Source organism: Zootoca vivipara, chromosome 7, assembly GCF_963506605.1.
Source record: "Zootoca vivipara chromosome 7, rZooViv1.1, whole genome shotgun sequence".
Lineage (NCBI taxonomy): Eukaryota > Metazoa > Chordata > Lepidosauria > Squamata > Lacertidae > Zootoca > Zootoca vivipara.
Window position 1 is genome coordinate 80,337,290 of NC_083282.1, and position 18,415 is coordinate 80,355,704.

At 42.3% G+C, this 18,415-nt stretch overlaps 1 protein-coding gene across 2 annotated transcripts in view; it reads right to left on the reverse strand.

The window, feature by feature from the left end:
- Window positions 1-559: 559 nt before the first annotated feature.
- The window catches only part of ZNF217 (zinc finger protein 217), a 34,162-nt gene continuing 16,306 nt past the window's right edge, over window positions 560-18,415 (reverse strand). For both annotated transcript variants that reach the window (XM_035122934.2, XM_035122935.2), the window contains exons 2-6: window positions 15,209-16,976; window positions 13,287-13,412; window positions 10,757-12,298; window positions 8,015-8,141; window positions 560-7,097 (exon numbers count right to left, since the gene is read on the reverse strand). In XM_035122934.2, coding sequence (XP_034978825.1) covers window positions 8,032-8,141; window positions 10,757-12,298; window positions 13,287-13,412; window positions 15,209-16,610 — 3,180 coding nt within the window. In that variant the 5' untranslated portion in view covers window positions 16,611-16,976 and the 3' untranslated portion in view covers window positions 560-7,097; window positions 8,015-8,031. The remainder of the gene's footprint in view (window positions 7,098-8,014; window positions 8,142-10,756; window positions 12,299-13,286; window positions 13,413-15,208; window positions 16,977-18,415) is intronic.

The window sequence follows — 18,415 nt, forward strand, 5'->3', positions numbered from 1 at the left end:
TTAATATTTTCCCATTCTTTACTTTGTGTGCATTTCAGGTGCTAACATGAGCTCACACTGTCACCTTGTGGTCGCATGACTCAAAGCACATTTGAAAACCAAACATGCTGCTGTTGATTTTAAAAGGAGTACTGTGCTTAATCCACCTAAATCTCCATGGAACAAGTTAGCTAAACTAGAGAATATTTAGCTGGGATAGGTAATTAAATAACCGGGCCTAAATCAGGTTCAGAATGGTTTATTAACCTGTTTAAAAGCATTTTTGTAACTCTCTCCCTAAGAGAGAGGAAAGAAATTGAACTCCTCTACTTTTGCATAGATCATGTGAGAAGTGGGAAATTTGGGGCATCAATAGATATCATTTTAGAAACTAGAAACATTGTCACACCACCCCCACACCCTCCCCTTATCTACCGCTCTCCCCCTTTTCCTCCCCAATGTCTCAACAATTGAAACTGATCTGTAAAAATGCTATGAGAGACACTGCCCATGTCTTTGTAAACTGAGAAAACCTTTAATAATATATATATATATTTAAGATATCATTTTAGGTCTCGTTTCACCTGGTACATTTCCTGGACTCTAGTACCATCTTAAAATAAGCATGGTTGTCAGTCACCTGGCAGATTATGAGACAAACACAGGGCTCCCAATCCCCATGTTTGTCTCATTTTGCTTAACAAACTTTATATACTACTTACTATGAATTTTAAAGTGTTTTATTTATTTATATTTATTGCATTTATATCCCACATTTTTCTAGGCGGTCTCCCCCTTGTTTAACCCCATCAACCCTGTGAGGTAGGCTCGGCTGAGAGGCAACAATTGTCCCCAGGGCACCCAGTGAAACTCATGGCTGAGAGTAGAATTTGAACCCTGGTCTCCCAGGTCCTAGTCCAATACACCAACCACTACTCTGCACAGGCTCTCGTGCTGCCACACTGAATGACTGGTTCCTTGCATGTGCGGAGGAATCATAATGCTAGTATGTTGAGGGACTGAGAGAGCCAATTGATGGGGAAAGAATGAGGCGGGGAGCTGTGGCTCATGGGTAGAGCAAGCGTTTTGCATCCAGGTTTGGTATCTCCAGGCAAGGCTGGGAGGAGCCCCTGTAAACTACCTGTAGGAAATCTACAACGTATAGACCAGTGTTTCCCAATCTTGGGGCTCCAGCTATTTTTGGACTACAAATCCCATCATCCCTGACCACTGGTTCTGCTAGTTAGGGATTATGGGGGTTGTAGTCCCAAAACAGCTAGAGACCCAAGATTGGGAAACACTGGTATAGGCTGAATTAGCCAGCAAAACTGTTTTTGATCAACACCACTCACTCACCTGACATCAGGCAAGGGATATGTAGCCTTGGCACACATGTAAAGCACACAGCTTAGAGCGCACCACTGTTCCTTTGCAGCAGAGCTCTAAATGGCAGTGCTAGTTAAACTTTGGTGCAGAATGCAAGCCCCATTTTCAGCAGGGATGCAATCCACCTACTGTCATGTGGCAACCAATGTTTGTACATATGCCCACTTGTTCCGTTTGGACCATAGAGGGCTGGTCAACTTTTTGACCCAGCCTACCGGCTGAAAGTGGTTACCCAGCCCCTGGTGCAAACAATACTGAAGCACAGGAAGCAATGGGCTAACAGCTTCCTATGTCCCCAGGTGCTCGTCTCTTCCTTTACAGGCCTCCCCCCCCCACTGGCTCTTTAACCCTTGCCTCTCCCATAGAACCTTGCAAGTAAAGCAGTTTACATCATATATTTACGGCACCTGAATCTGTAGTCAAGGCTCAACAGAACAGACAACCACACACCTGGGAGTTGCCACTGAGCAGGGGTGACAACAGGACTGGCTCTCTGCTTTGGGGGCAGCCACTCCCTGCTATCCTCAGCTTTTTTGTTTTTAAAGCTGCCCTCCAGGGATGAGGAGCCAGCGGTTCACCAACCGCTCTTTGTCTCCAGATTCCCATCAGCTGCAGTCAGAAAGGAGCACAAGCCCCCCATTCCTGATTTATTGTAAAGCTGCTGTGGCAAGACTTGTCAGGGAGTGAATGGGAGTACTAGCCTGTAGTCTGGTCTGATTTGGCATGAGCTACTTTCATCTGTTTGGTGTGAGCATTAATCAGGCAGTAGTCAATGCTCACGGTGCCAATACTTGCTTTAGAAGAAACTGATGTGTACACTTGTAATGTGTGTGTAAAACTGCTTGTATGAAACAGCTCTTGGATACAGTAGTCACATTAGTCCTTGGGGTTTCTTTTTGGCAGCGATCCAAACAGCTGCAAGGAGACCTTCTTCACCTGAGAAATATGCATAACCAACTCCAGCAGAAGCAAAAGCCTCTAGGAAGATTTTGCTTCCCAAATTGCTACCTAATTTTGCGAGGGTGCCTGTCAGAGACAAAAAGCGATACTTTCATGTTTCTGTATGGAAGAGATGTATCCTGTTTTTTTTAAAGCTACTTTAATGTACAAGTTTGTGGCCTTTTGCTGATCAGACATGCATGTTCCATTTGTGAATCACACTCGGAAGAAACTGCAGTGGAAGCTTCAAACTGCCTTTGTACGATACGGATTGGCTCATTGCAACCCCAATAAGTTTTTCAATCTTTTTTCCAGCTGATTGTACTTTTAAAAAAATGTGCCAAATTGCTTTTTAAAAAATATAAATATGTGCTTAATTCTTATTTTTAAGGCAGATTGCCTGCATGGCACACAGGAGACACAAGAACCAAATCTGCATTGGAATCACAGATTATAAGATTAGCATCATAGCAAAAGTGGGAGGAAATCAAACTCAGCTCCATGTGATAATTCTTTTGAGACTGCTCTTTTTGGATACTGTTTCTTGGTACTTGCCTGGCACCTTCATTACACATCTTTATAATAATAATTTATTATTTGTACCCAGCCCATTTGGCTAGGTTTCCCCAGCCACTCTGGGCGGCTTCCAACAATATTAAAATGCATTAAAATGGCACACATTAAAAACTTCCCTAAACAGAGCTGTTTTCTAAATGTTAGGTAGTTGTTTATCTCTTTGACATCTGATGGGAGGGCATTCCACAGGGCAGGTGCCACTACCGAGAAGGCCCTCTGCCTGGTTCCCTGTAGCTTTGCTTCTCGCAGTGAAGGAACCGCCAGAAGGCCCTCGGCGCTGGACCTCAGTGTCCGGGCAGAACAATGGGTGTGGAGACACTCCTTCAGGTATACTGGGCCGAGGGCATTTAGGGCTTTAAAGGTCAGCACCAACACTTTGAATTGTGCTCGGAAACATACTGGGAGCCAACGTACGTCTTTCAGGACCGGTGTTATACGGTCTCGACGGCCACTCCCAGTCACCAGTCTAGCTGCTGCTTTCTGAATCAGTTGTTTCCAGGTCACCTTCAAAGGTAGCCCCACATAGAGCACATTGCAGTAGTCCAAGCGGGAGATAACTAGAGCATGTACCACTCTGGCGAGACAGTCCACAGGCAGGTAGGGTCTCAGCCTGTGTACCAGATGGAGCTGGTAGACAGGTGCCCTAGACACAGAACTGACCTGCACCTCCATGGACAGCTGTGAGTCCAAAATGACTCCCAGGCTGCACACCTGGTCCTTCAGGGGCACTGTTACCCCATTCAGGACCAGGGAGTGCTCCACACCAGCCTGCCCCGTCCCCCAAGAACAGTACTGCTGTCTTGGTCAGGATTCAACCTCAATCCATTAGCCGCCATCCATCCTACAACTGCCTCCAGGCACTAACACAGGACCTTCACTGCCTTCACTGGTTCCGATTTAAAAGAGAGGTAGAGCTGGGCATCATCCGCATATTGATGGACACCCAGCCCAACCCCACTGATGATATCTCCTAGCGGCTTCATGTAGATGTTAAAAAGCATGGGGGAGAGGACAGAACCCAAGTGAGAGCCCAGGGGTCTGAACACTCATCCCCCCCACCACTTTCTCGACACGGCCCAGGAGGAAGGAGTGGAACCTCTATATAACAGTGCTCCCAGCTCCTCTAGACGGTCCAGAAGGATGTTATGATTGATGGTATCAAAGGCCGCTGAGAGATGCAGCAGAACTAGGAAACAGCTCTCACCTTTGTCCCTAGCCCGCTGGAGATCATCAACCAGCGCGACCAAGGCAGTTTCAGTCCCATGATGAGGCCTGAATCCCAATTGGAAGGGATCCAAATGGTCTGCATCCTCCAGGCGTGCCTAGAGTTGTTCAGCAACCACTCTTCAGCAAGACACTCCTCAGTAATTCTCTTGCTTTAGTCCTCTTGCAGCATGACGGTTCAGTGCTTGGAATTTTGTATGCAACCAGCGTTCAAACAAAAACCGCACAACCACCCAGTAAAATTTTGTCTGTCTAGTGTTCAGAAAGTGAAACAAGGACAAGAGTATTTGCAAAAAAACACACCAAGTTGTATTTACATCCACATGTAATAACATATTCCACTAAACTGAAAACACATCATAAATAAAATGACTTGAATGGTGTCTACAGCCTGACAACTTAAGGGAAGTTCCACAATTAAAACAAATCAAGATGGTAGGAAATAAATACAACAAATTGATAATTTGTACCAGTATACTCATTGCTATTGCAAAACAAAAAAACCCCAGTAGTATCCCATAGTTAATACTGATGGGCAAAACCTACTTTGGAGACCAGGGCTGCAATCTACGAAGCACTGCTGCTGCAGATCTCCTGCTTGTTTTGACAGGGCTTGCATGGAAATGTTTGGGTGTACAGCTGCAATTGAGGGCATCTCTTGTGTTAACTTCACAATATATGAGCTGCTTTGTTTTGTGCTGCAAAAGGAGCACTGGAAACTCCAGACCACGGGGAAAGGGTCAACCCACACCATGACTCCTGACCTCACCAGTGTCTCCCCTTCCGGAAACCAACCCAGCAAGTGCAGGACTTATATTATTTCTGCAGGGAAGGAGGAAGCTTGTGCTGGAGCAGCTCTTGTGACATAATAAAGGTAACACGAGAGAGATGTCCTGAGTCAAATTTGAAAGTGTTCTTTGTTCTCTTCCAAACTGAAGAGAGACAGAGTTTTAGAACAACTGCACCAAAACAAAGAGGAAGAGGAAGATTCTTTTAAAAAAAACATACAAACTATAGTTAAACATAGCCCTGGTCTTTAATATTTTAAGATTCATTACTTGAAAAAAAGGATACAGACAAGTTATTTTACACATCCTATAAGACTCGTTGAAGGGTAAGGCAAAAATAGAATAACCATCTTCCACGCAAATTTATCTTCAAAAAATAGGCTATAAAAGTGCAAAACTAGGAAAACAAATCTAGATTTTATGTACATATGGCTCAGCTTATGAACAGGAAAATGGTAAATTGTGTACAATTTCCTGATACACAGCACTTCATTACATTGCCAGTTTTACAGAGACATCAAAATTACATATCCCTTAATACACAGGAAGTAAGAAATTAATTTAAAAGGTCTCAAAGTTGCATATGGGGTTGTGGGGGAATCGCCAAGAAAGTCTGTGTTCTGCCGTTTTACATTTGATAAGAAACACACAATCAACAGTGCAAAAAAATATTTTTGAAACCATTTGTTTCCTGGAAATGTTTGACATCCAAACCCAAAGAAAAGAATGAGTTAGTCATTAAAGGCTTCACATGCTGTATCATCCATATGCACAGCACCATGGCTGATAACAAGACAGCTCTTCCATTCATTATTGTCACGTCCAATGGAAAAAATATTGGGTTCACACACACACACACACACACACACACACACACACACACACAACCCAACAGTTCCTTGACAAGCCTATCAAACCAACTTGGGGCTGCACTGCATGCACAGCACACAGTTCCAAATGTAAAGGAGTGGATCCCTAAGTAAAGCCACCACCATTCCTCTTTGCTTTGGTGAACATAGCCCTGGGCACACTGAAATGTGAAGGCCATTGCCTTCAACATGGGAAGGCCCACAGTTGCTCCATATGCGTAGATCTGTGGAGGACTGGGGTGAGGTGGGAGGGGGAAGCGAGACAGGCCTTCAGTTGAAAGTAATGGCAGTGCACATGGCTTTATATTCTGGCCCCAAATGGACAGGAATGTTGGAGGTGGGGTGGGGGTGGGGAGTGGAATGGGACTTCATAGTACCACGTGGGAATCTTTTTCCCATGCATACAGCCTACATGAATGGGTGGGTCATGTCCTTGCTTTGGCTGCTGGACAAACAAGGAGTACTATATTTGCAAATATAAAGTTTTGTATCTGGTACAACAAGTTGCATCAGGGTTCAACAGGAATGTTGTTTTCTGCTTCAGGCATATGTACAAAGTATTTTTAAAGCTATGCATTTTTGCAATATGATGCATCTGTGGAGTCAAAACTAAATATTTAGGAGGAAGAGGGGTAAACGGAATCTCTCTCATGCAAGCACAAGTCCCTCTTCAGTAATAGCTTGCAGGCCAGAAAGCATTTTATCTGAATTGTGACTGCATGCCAAGGATGATGAGACGTGTTACTCCCTATTGATAGAAAATAAAGTACACGGTTTCTTTAAAAAGATTGTGGTACTTGTGTTATTATTCTTGCCTTATTCCAGCTGGTATTTAAACTCTGCATAAGATGAAAACAAAAGTATGTTGTTCATTTGGAAACATTTTCAAAAATGTACATAGGTTAAAGCACAAAACAAAATTTGACAAACTACTACCCTTATACAAAAATAATCCCAGTATTTAAACCAGACACACTCAATGCACAGATTTACCTGAGGTGCAAAGGGTTACACACAGCTTCTAAATTGGATCTCTTTTCAGCAGCACTCAAGTATGCAAAAATATACTTTATATTGAATATTTGGTCAATGATAATTCTGAGAAAAAATATTATTCAAGATCAGGAACAGATGCATTTGCCAGTTCTTTGCAAGCTAGTCTTGAGAAGACAGTGTTTAGGTCCACAATGTACAAATGGGGTCAGACCTTCCATTACAGAACTGTAGTGTTTCTCTCTATACAACAGTACAATCACAGCTTAGTTTGGTAGCTTTCACCATTCATTATTCTCAAGAGATGAACTGCAAGGGAAATCAAAATTTGCCATCTTCATACCTGGAACACACAAACAAAAAGGGTTCTATGGCAATGACTCACAACAGATACAAAAAAAAGCAGCACAGTGGGGCTGGAAACAACAGAAATTGTTGTTGTTTAGTCGTGTCCGACTCTTCGTGACCCCATGGACCATAGCATGCCAGGCACTCCTGTCTTCTGTAACCACTTAAAAGTGATTACATATGTAGGAAAAACTATATTGAACTTTAGGCTACAGATTATAAACTCTGGTGCCAGAACATGGAAAATAGCATCCCCCCCCCCATGGCAAATTCTCCCCAATTACATAAAGGAATGCTTGATCAGTGACACATTGCCATTGTGTTACCTATTTTCCCCCACTCTTGCCTTACAAGAGTTATATCTTAGTTTTAGTGCACTACCAAGGACCTGAATGTTCCAGTTAAATGGCCTTAACCACATATCCTCTTGTAAACAAGTCAAACTAGGAGGGTCAGACAAGGTAAATGAAGGACTTACACTTAGAAAATGAAGTAAGAAAACATTTCCAGGAAGGTGAGGAGGGGAATCTTCAAGTGAATCATACACTATTTGAGATACGTCAACACACAAACATTGTTGATAAAGAAGTGTGGATACTTAAACTGTTAGGGTCAGCAATATAGGACAACCCTGACTGCTGGAATATCAAAGCTACTGGGCCAAAGCCATTCATTCAATAAGCCCAGTAAGAGTGCTTGGTAACTCAGACTCATATTTACATAACAGAGCAAATCCTCTCACACAGCACCCTTTTCTCCTTCAAATGGAGAAACCACACAGCTTAGGACTGCTCCCTAGGTCTAGAACAATCAATTCTCATGACTTTTTTCTGTTCCTCCTCCCAATATGTGAATTGTGGGGAGGGGGAGGGATCCTTATTCCTGAGGTAAATTTTTAAAAAAGTTGTTTACCATTCATTGCAGCAGAATCATGTTCTCTTGTCATTCAGTCGATTATGTGTATTGCCAATAAGCCTCTCGTAACCTCTTTTCTGCAGCATGGTGCTAGACAAGTGTTGATACGACACTGGCCTTTTTCCTAATAATAATAAAAAATCAGCACATTAGGAGACATTGCCAGTAAGGCCAGAAATAGCCACAAAACTAATTTCAAGAACTTAGTGAAATAACCATGGCATTCTTCCTCTGCCCTTGCTCAAATGCATAACTTGTCTATAAACACACTTTTTGCAACATTTTGATTGTTTTCATGAATTCAGCTGGATCTATCTTGAATGCAAAATGCTGGAAGAATTACTTCAGCCGATGATAATAATCTGCATACCTCAACGTAACACAATGGTCAGGACCCAATGAACCATGGAGCTTTTTTGCATAAGCTTGGGGGGGTGGCTATACAGTAGCTTTCCCCTCAAAACAGCACCAACTCCTTTTGAAACCATGAAAACATGAATCCAATTGTTTTAAAGCTGGGTGGGAGGTGCAAAAAAAATGTTACAAGACTAGCACAGGTTCCTTGCACAAGCCAAATCAAGCTCCCATTTTATGTACCCATTTACCAATTTGTTTCCACAAGACAACTGACTTGCTAGTTTTATACCCAAATTTGGTGGTGGGGGGACGGGACGGGGGACTTGCGCTGGAATAATAACCATGTGAACGCAGCCTTATTGCAAAACAAGGCAGCATGTTTGTAGAACTGTGGGTTCAAATCACCTAGTGAAAACCCTGGCCTGAGGCAGCAAAGCACTTTAGCTGCTCCTTGTCCCAACTCTTAGCATACATAATTTCCTGAAGTATTCAAAACAAACTCTGTAATAATCTGATTGAGACCACTCTGGTAAAGAGGAATACAGAAGCTGCACAAGAGCGATTTGAACACATGGAGAAAGCCTCGTCACCATTACAGGCCATGAAAATGTAGATGCAGGCACTTCCCACATGCTTCCTTGTGCTTTCTTTATTACTGTACTTCACTGCAGCCAAGGGAGAGTAGCAATTATATCACTAATGTAATTCAGGAACTGCTCCTGTGACATACAGCCACAGTAAGTCCATACCATCCCAGAGATAAAGCTACATGAGCCACTACCATACTACCGCTTCATGTGGTGTATTAGGCAAGTGCTGAATCAGCACATGGCATGACTGGAAAAATCCCCGGGGTCCTGTAGCTGTTGGTGGCATCCCCCTTTCCTTTCTTAATTTGGGTGGGGGGACCTGTGAAGGGTCCTGTGTTGGGGGGGGACCTGTGAAGGGCCAAGCAGCTCCAGTGTCGCCATCTTCAATAAACCCAATGCCCTACGCAAATGTGTAATCCCTCTGCAATTTCAGTTTGCAGCTCTGAAGCATTCTGGGGAAATGAAATCTGCGGCTGCAGCCACCTGACTGAACCTAGTGCTTCCCTGTGCTGAGGAAATATTCCAGGTACCTGGGGCTCCACTACTTTCAGTACTGCATGGCCCCCAACTGCTGTCTGTTCCCACTTGTCCCTGTCGCTGCTCCCCTTGCACCTGGAAAACTATTATTTCGGGAGGGGTAACAAGGCAGCATTTTAGTGAGAGTACTTTGTCCCAGGTACTCTCCAGCCTTGTGCTGGCCCTGGATCTAAGTCCAGGTTGCACATCTTGTGCTAAAGCTTTTTTCTCTGAGTGGGCATACATATACAGGCAGTGACCATTTTGTGTGGGGGTTCCATTCCTGGCCCCCAAGTGCACATAAGCCCATCCTGGATTGTGGATTCAAACAACCCATACATTACTGGTCACGTCAACTGGACATGCGCAAAATGGTCACCACCTGAACTTAAAGACTCAGGCCAGCAGGTGTGGTCACCAGCTATACACATGAATTTGGCATGTCTGCAACCTTCTCCAACCTGGCATAGGGCATAACTCTTCTTTCTAGCTTTAAGAAGTTACAAAGTTTAGAAAAGGAAGCAGGGAGTCCCACACCTAGCATCCCCCAACCCGCCCAGTGCTGTATAACAAAGGGCAGGAACTAGGGCTGTTCTCTCTCCTTTAATTTTTAATTAATTGTTCTTTTCTTCTGCCCCCGCCCTTCCTCCCAAAAGAGCACCCAGGGTGGCTGACATAAAATCTACATGCACAACAGTTTCTGCAAAACAGAAACTATGCAGCTTGAAGGCAGCTGCTCTTAGCAACATGCTGTGTGAAAACATAGTGGGATGCCAAATCCCTGTCTTCTGGTAATAGAACCGCTCAGGGAAGTAAAGGAGGCGGTAAGTGATCACTCTCATTTTTTTAAAAAAAAGAAATTATTACTGGCGATTGGTCAGAAAAAGAAAAACAGAGTGACCTATCTTACAATGTCTGCATGGGAAATTTTTGGGTTCACAGTGGAAGCCATGTGTTGATCTCCTCTGGGGCAGAAGTAAAAATATCCCACAGAGAAATCCAAATTTTTACCATAGTTGTGATTGGGCACCACTTTGTAGCAGCAAGTAAATATATGCCTGCTATCCTATTTTCCCCCAGATACATTTAATAAGCCCAGGATTAATGAGACAACAGCAATCACATGCAAGTTCTTAAATACACACTGAGGATTAGATAAATGGCTGGTAAATTCTAATTTTTTGTGAGCAGTGCAGTCACTTAAAACATGATGATTTGATTCAGCAAGCAGAAAGCATTCGTTTGTTTTTAAAGTGCTGAAACGCAGTGTGAATACCTTCTTTTGAAGAGCTGGGGACTTGGCTGCTACTTGATCCACAGGAACTGTAATATGGCCCAGGACCATATGTTTCGTATGGCTTCAGAATAGTCACTGGATTTATAGCATCTACTTCAGAGCTCATGAGCCCTTGTTTGGCTGGGAAGAAAGAGGCAGCAGGTTTGGTGTGTGAATATTCCTGAGGTAGCAGACCTGCATATCTGCCTGCAATATGTAATCTGCCAGCATCGTTCCCTCTCCGAGACAGCGTAGGGTCAATCTGTTCCGGAGCCGAAAGATTAGGCCTCGCTCTTTTAGAAGGCAGTCCATCAAATTCCAAGTTTATATTCCCTGCAGGTCTGTTACTGAGAAACTCTATTCCTCGATTGCTTGACCAAGCAGATTCGTTCAACGGAGTCTCAAGAGAGCCATTTATGTTGCTACTTGCTATGCCTAATTGAGAAGCCAAAACTCTTGCTTTAGGATCCAGCTTTTTCCCTCTATCCTGTACAGGAGTGCTATTAGGGCTGTTGTGGGTTTCTTGCTGTTGTCTAAAGCTAGTAATCTGACCTCCAATCACTTGCAGTTTGCATGATTTCAAGTTACTTGGTGCCGAGCTGCTAGAGTTCAACCCTGAAAAAATAGGTGCTTTGCTCCGTAGAGTGGGACAATGTTTAGCCTTCTCCACATGCAGGGATTTTGACTGGGTAGGCAAGGAAGACTTGATTTTCCCAGGGTTAAGAGGCAGAGGGTGCACATCCTTTCCCAGAAGATAAGGTGGGCATCCAGTACGTCTGGCTTTAAGAGCTGCCCTATTTCTGATACTATTTTTATTAGCAGTGTTGGGATTATTGGGGGGCTTATGCATCAATCGCCGGTGCATTATTAGAACCTCTGGATATAGTGTTCGGTAAGTACAAAAGGAGCAGGTGCTGGTTGCTAAGGAGCACTGAGAAGCAGCAGTTACTGAAGCATCCAGAGAACAGCCAGTAGATAAATTTAAGGGCTTTTCTTGAGCTATTAGTCTGCATTTCGAGTTTTCTGAAATGTCGCTTAGAAGAGCCATATTTGTTTCACCTTTCACAGAACCAGAATAAAGCACACTTTCTGGCAAAACAGAATTCCTTTTCTCAGACCTATCAACGTGCTTGTTTTCCTGAAGCTCTATTTCAATTTTTTCCAACTTGAAGTTTTCAAGGCATGGAACTGATGCACCATCATTTGAGCCACCATAGTTTGTACCTTTATTTGTGTCCTGAGTGATATTGTTCAGTGCAGTCTGAAAAGAGGAAAGCATTTCTTTCTGCTGTTTTACAGGTGGGCCTCCTTTAGCATCTTTGGCATCTTCCAGGAGCCTTTTCAGATTTTTGGTTTCCGGAGCACAATCGCCGACTGGCAAAAAGCCCATCTCCTGAGAAGACAGCAAACCTTTACTGTCAATTTTCACATCTGCTGCAGCTTCTGTTTGCTTGTCCTTGTGGTGTCTCTCCAAGTGATATCGCAAAGATGTTTTCTGGGCTGCTGCATACTCACAAAATTCACATTTGTATGGTTTTTCACCTGAAAGAGTTGCAAACGAGAAGTCAAGAGTTATTTCCCTCTGCTAAAAGAACACAAGAAGGGAATCTATTCTATCCTTCCCCATTTCCACTGAATATGCTGGGGGAATCAATATTTTGCCAAAATCTAACACTGGAGATTCACTAAGTACTAAGACCTCTGATTTAGAGGGAGTTCCAGCTGCAAAAATATTAAAGATGACCATTTTGCTAAACAGAGGGGAAAAGTAAGGCTAAACAACAAAGCATATAGCAAAGGTGCTAATCCCCCCTATAGTTGCATACATTTTCAAGAGGTTCACGTGTGTGAGTCTCTTGGTTAATCAGGATTGAGACATGTAGCAGTAAGCAACTGAAGCTGAACACTAAGGAGTGCCATCACATCCTTCTGGAATAGCAAAAGTATGTCAAGGACCTTCACCACACTCCCCCACCCGCAAGCAAGTGGCAAAGCAACTTGAGAATTTCCACGTCCTTCTACAAGCTATATCTTTGAGGTGGGCTCTGAGCCATCAATGTTGATGAAGATGCTTACATTCCTGGATTGATGCTTACATTCCTGGAGTCAAAATGGATGTGTAATAGCCTCTCCTCCCAACACACTTACAGCTTCTAGCACTGAACATCACAGTTCTCTGGAGTTCACTGAACACTACATACTCTGGAAAGAGACTAAAATCTTAAAAGGCAAGCAGCAGTGCTCTCTTATTTGTAAATCCCTAAATTTCCAATATCCTTTCCAGTTGGCTCACAATTCTGGAAATTTGGAGTCAATAGGAGTTAACCACCTCATCTGTCTAGAGGTCACAAATTTGGAGTTAACCACCTCATTTGTCTAGAGGTCACAACTAGGGGCTACTGTATTTCCTCAACATGCAGCAAGTTGATTCTGGGAAGTGTATCAAACACCAAAGCTGAAATTATCCTAATCATGAAATTTCCTTCAGTTCAGGGACCAACCATCATGAAGAGAGTTCAATTCATTTTACCTGTGTGAGTTCTGAGATGAATATTGAGGTAATAGTTTGAGCGGAAATACTTCCCACAATAGCTGCATTCTCTAGAGGCGCCAAGGTTTTTAACTTTTGCCCTTTCTATGCCATCTTCGTTCTTATCTTTGGACAGAGGAAGAAAAGAAAAAACACACACAAACCATGTTATAAAAGTGAATACAGTGGTACCTCAGTTTTCGAACAGCTTAGTTCCCGAACAACTTAGAAATCAAACACTGCAAACCCGGAAGTCAGTGTTCTGGTTTGTGAACTTTGCTTTGGAAGCCAAACCATTTGTACTGTTGTGCTGCTAATTTGCACCCCCCCCCCCACGTGATTAAAGCTTCAGGCCTTCCATTTTTACTGTTGTGCTGCTTATTTGCGTCCCCGCCCCCATTGTAACTGAAGCCTTCTGTTTCTGATTGCAGTGTTCTGAGGTGATATTTGGTGCTTTTGTTTTTGCTATTTTTTGCGTTTTTGTTTGTGTGGCTTTTTCGTTTTTGTGACTGTGGCTTGTTCTTCCTTTTATGGGACTCTGACTTGTGACTTCATTTTTGTGACTTGTTTTTGTGACTGGAACACTTGTTGGGGCCCTTTTAAAGGGGGAAAACAGCAGTAGCCACCAGAATGGAGATTAAATACGTTTGTTTGGGGGTTTTGTTGGCTATTACACACACACACACACACACACACACACACACACACACACTTCGGCTGGGTTATTGAGCATGCAATAGCAATATGCATGGTTGCTGTATCCCGGCTCCACCCTGAACTAGAAATAATGTTAAGTGGCATGATGTATGTGGGCATAATGAGTTTATTAGACTTGCGTTGCTAGTTCAATAGATGTACTGGAAAAACAAAATTTAAAGTTAGACTTCCAAGAGGAACAAACCCAAGTGCACTGCACAAGTTGAAACAAATCTACTGAATCTGTGGGGTACAAATATTATTATTTATTTATTATTACTGGGTGTACAGTATTAAAACCAACCCTATGGGAAGTATTTTAGTTCAACAGTATACAAAATTTTGTTTAAATATTGTAATGCTAGTGTGGGACACCTTCTTAGTTATTTGCTTGTATAAGTCTTTCATAGTATTGGAACAGAAGAATTTCACTTTTTTAAAAAATGAATTGTTTTTTAGTAAAAAAAGTTCACCCTGACAAGTGCATGGTTTTCTGTAATACATTTAAAGGAGGGAAATCTTTTGTTATCTGTTCATCACAGCAGGTTCCAGTTCTTCATTTGATAGTCATATAAACAATTTTCTCTCTCTCTCTCTCCCTCCCCCCCCTCCAGCTTCTACATGCAACTCCCAAGACATAACACTAGAGGGCAGCAAGCACAGTATTATAATCAACAAAGGGCGTTTCAGGTTCTTTCTAATGCCATTGCTTAGAGGTGCAATTTCAGTTACGGCTGCAGAATGGTGGTGCACACAGAAAACATGGACAGGAAATGCACCTAGTCATTTCATAAAATAAGAGTCATTTTTATCTTCTCAAAATTTTCATATTTTAAAAATTAATGAAGTAGCAACTATGCACTAATGACACAACAACCTAAATGATTATGAATATATATGTGTGTGTGTGTGAATGCGCGCACACACAAACTTGTCCCTATAGTGCTTGGAGCTCAGTACCAGTTGGCAAAGAATTGAGAAACAACGAAGTTTCTACAGGTCATTCAGCCATCAACAGAATGGCTAGTGCTCCATTCTACTATCCTGAACTACAGGTCTGCACATTGCTAGAAAGGGCAAGTGTACATGGAACATGCTGTACAATTAGCATTACTAGCAAAAATCTCTTGTCAGTAACTTTTTAAAAAATCAATGTGGTTTAGATAATGTATATGTGAACAAAACAAGTGAGCTAAAAAGGAATCAAACTTCTTAGTAGCTCTTACCTAAGGTCTCTATTAATCCATCCTCTGATCCATCTTCAGAGCCTCCTTCCCCTCGTTCTCCTACTCCATTCTCATCCACAGTCCCGACATCTGTAAGGCATGCTCTTGGCTGTTTTCCTTCAACAGAGCTGGCTTCTAAGTCATTCTTTCGGTCTCTCTTATGTACTCTTGAGTGAAGGACAAGCTGGTGGTAAGTTCGAAAGGCTTTGCCACACTCTGAACAATGTGTGGGCTTGTCTTTGTTCTGGGACAATTTTGAATCCATCTCCATAGAAGGCACTTCACGGCCAGGATATTTGAATTTGTCTTGTGGTATATTACCAATCGCTGTGAAACTTCCACTTTTGCTTGCCTTGATCTTCCCTGTGCTTTCAATCTGGCTCGCTTTGTTTGCATTCCAAATTTCCCCAAGCTCTTCTTTATCAGAAGAGGAGTCATCATTGTCTGTACTTCCTTCATGCCCTGGCTCTTTCACTTGCCCATGGCCAGTAGCAATTTTTCCTTTGGTAGCCAGTTGCCATGCCTGATATGTACTGAATGGATCTAACTCTGCTATCCATTTCACAGGCTTTTCTTGCTTTTTATTGCTAGGAGGCATGCGTGGTTTTAAGTTTAAAAACTGCAAAAACTCTTCCCTGGGCGATCCATTTCCTTTGTCACCTGGGTCAGCTTGTGAGCCATCATCACTGGCTACTGAATCTTTGGTATGTACTTTACTGTGCTCAATTAAACTTTCCTTATTCTGAAATAGGAAGCCACAAACCATGCAGATTTTGTAAGGTGATGTAATACTCTCAGTTACTTGGTCTTGTACAACCTCATTTATGGTTATAGGACTCTCTGATCCTTGAGGTGTCTTGCTTCTAGAACCAGGCTTACCAGTATGTGTTCTCATGTGATTTTTGAGGAACCATGGCTCCTTAAATCTCCTCCCACAAACACTGCACCAGTAAGTGAAAGAGTCCTTGTGCTTTCTCATGTGGGCCTCAACATCATATGCCTCCTCAAATGTTTGTCCACAAACCACGCAACTGAAATCTTGGCTATCCTTTTCATTGGCATCTGAGGGTGGCAAATCTGTTTTCACTTGTCCTTTATCAAGATGGCTAAGGTATTCCGCTTCTACACGCAGAACTGCTGGTTCACAGAGTGTTGGCCTGTGCTGCATTAAGACATGCTTACCAAGATCTTCTGGATGCTTGAAAGTCTGATCACAAAACATGCAATCCAAAGGCATGCATCCTTCCCCTTGCATTAAGAACTTGTCTTGCAAGTTCTTGTACGAGATTGTGTTGGCCCCTTTTATAGGCATAGTGGCATCATTGTTCTCCATACGTGAACCAACAGTACTTGCTATGCCATCTGGTCCATCCATATATGCTAAAAGAGGTTGAGTAGGCATATTCCTTTGAAGATGTTAGCATGGATTATAGGCGTTTTTTGCGTTGGAGATTAAGGCCACTTCAATGGCTTCCCACCTGTTTACTTGCAAATGTCCAAGCCCAGAGGACCATCAAGAGAGGTTTGTTGAATGTTTTTGCTCATCGGTAGGGGCAGAGATCCGCACGCAATACAAACTATTTATAAAAGTGTCCCATCAGTTCTCTAATGAAGGTATTGGATTGTTTATGCTCTCCGTGAAGCCTTTTCAGTTCATTTAAACTTCAAAGAAACTAGCCTGCATGTATCTCCACATGTAAAAAAATTCAGATCTTCTTAAGCCCAAAGAAATATGGAAATTGTTTAGCAGCACCAAGAAATTCACCACCTATGGAGAGAAGATTTAACACACAAACATTAACTAAGGAAACATGGATATAATAAAAATACTTTTGTTTAAAAACAAGAGGTTAAACTAGTATATTTTATATGATTTATTCATGTTTTATATTGCTACCAATATTCAGATTAAGTAATAAACTACTCCCTTAAGTCACCATAGATAACCAGGAATGTCAGGGAGGAAAATGTATGGAATTCCATAAAATAAATTACAGCTTAGAGGAAAATATGTGTATTACTAGCATAGCTGCCAAGTTTTCGCTTTTCTCGCGAGGAAGCCTATTCAGCATAAGGGAAAATCCCTGTAAAAAAGGGATAACTTGGCAGCTATGCTAGTAATACACTAGTAATAGGCGTCTATGCTGGAGAAAGTGAAGGTCATTTCTCCCCACCCAGCATAGAAATGCAGCAGGGCTTATGGAAAAGGGACAGAGTGAAGCATTTCTCCTTGTCCAGTCTACTGCATTTATGAGCTGGCAATAAAGGAGGCAAAGCCCTTTCGTCTGGGACTAGCACAGAAATCAAGCAGGAAGGCAGAGGAGCAGGAAACACTTAATGCCTCCTCAGCCAGTCTGTTGCATTTCATGGCTTTTTACTAGCCTGATTTTTATTCATAAGAGAGGTTGACCATCTATCTATCCTACCAAGCTCCTCTTGCGGAGTTCAAAGTGGGTAGGTATTTCTTTTGTCTTTTTTTTGGCATGCTAGTAACTTTTTATGCCTAATGTTTAAGGCTGTCTTATAAAAAATGACTTCTTCCTTTTAAAATTATTGCAAAACACACACATTTAGTCCAAACAACCTTATTCTTCCTAGATGTCTATGAATACTCATTTAAAAACAACTGCAACTACAGCTAACAGTTTGCCCAGGCAAGTCTAAAAAACAATTTTGTGTATTCCACAATTAAGTAAGTATAACACAGCTATTGAATTCAGATTTCAATACATAGTTATCTTTAAAATGATGCAACCGTCAAAGGAAGTTACTAATTTCTGCGAGGAACCTGCCCTAGGGAGTTACTGTTTAACACTCACATCATGCTTTTATATTCATATGGAAGAAGCTGCTTCAGTGAAAGAAATCTAGTAAGGATTGTTACTAAAGTTCTTTCACCTCCAAAATCCCAGGTCTACATTTTCATTCTGGCTGAAAAAGTCAGGTGAAGCAGAATTCCATTCCACTGTATTACATCCAAACAATTTAGGTTGTTTTATACGACCTCACCTTGCAAAAATGGTTCAACTTTTAAGATTAATTTAAAGTGTGAGTAAAGCTCTTATTCATGACTATAGCCAACATCTGCTGTGGATAGTGCCCATCTGGCAGCCATTTTGAAGCTACACTGTCTGCTGCTACTTCATCAGGCAGCCAACTCAGCAAATGGAGTTCCTACCCTTTGGATTACTTAACAGCACCATCAGC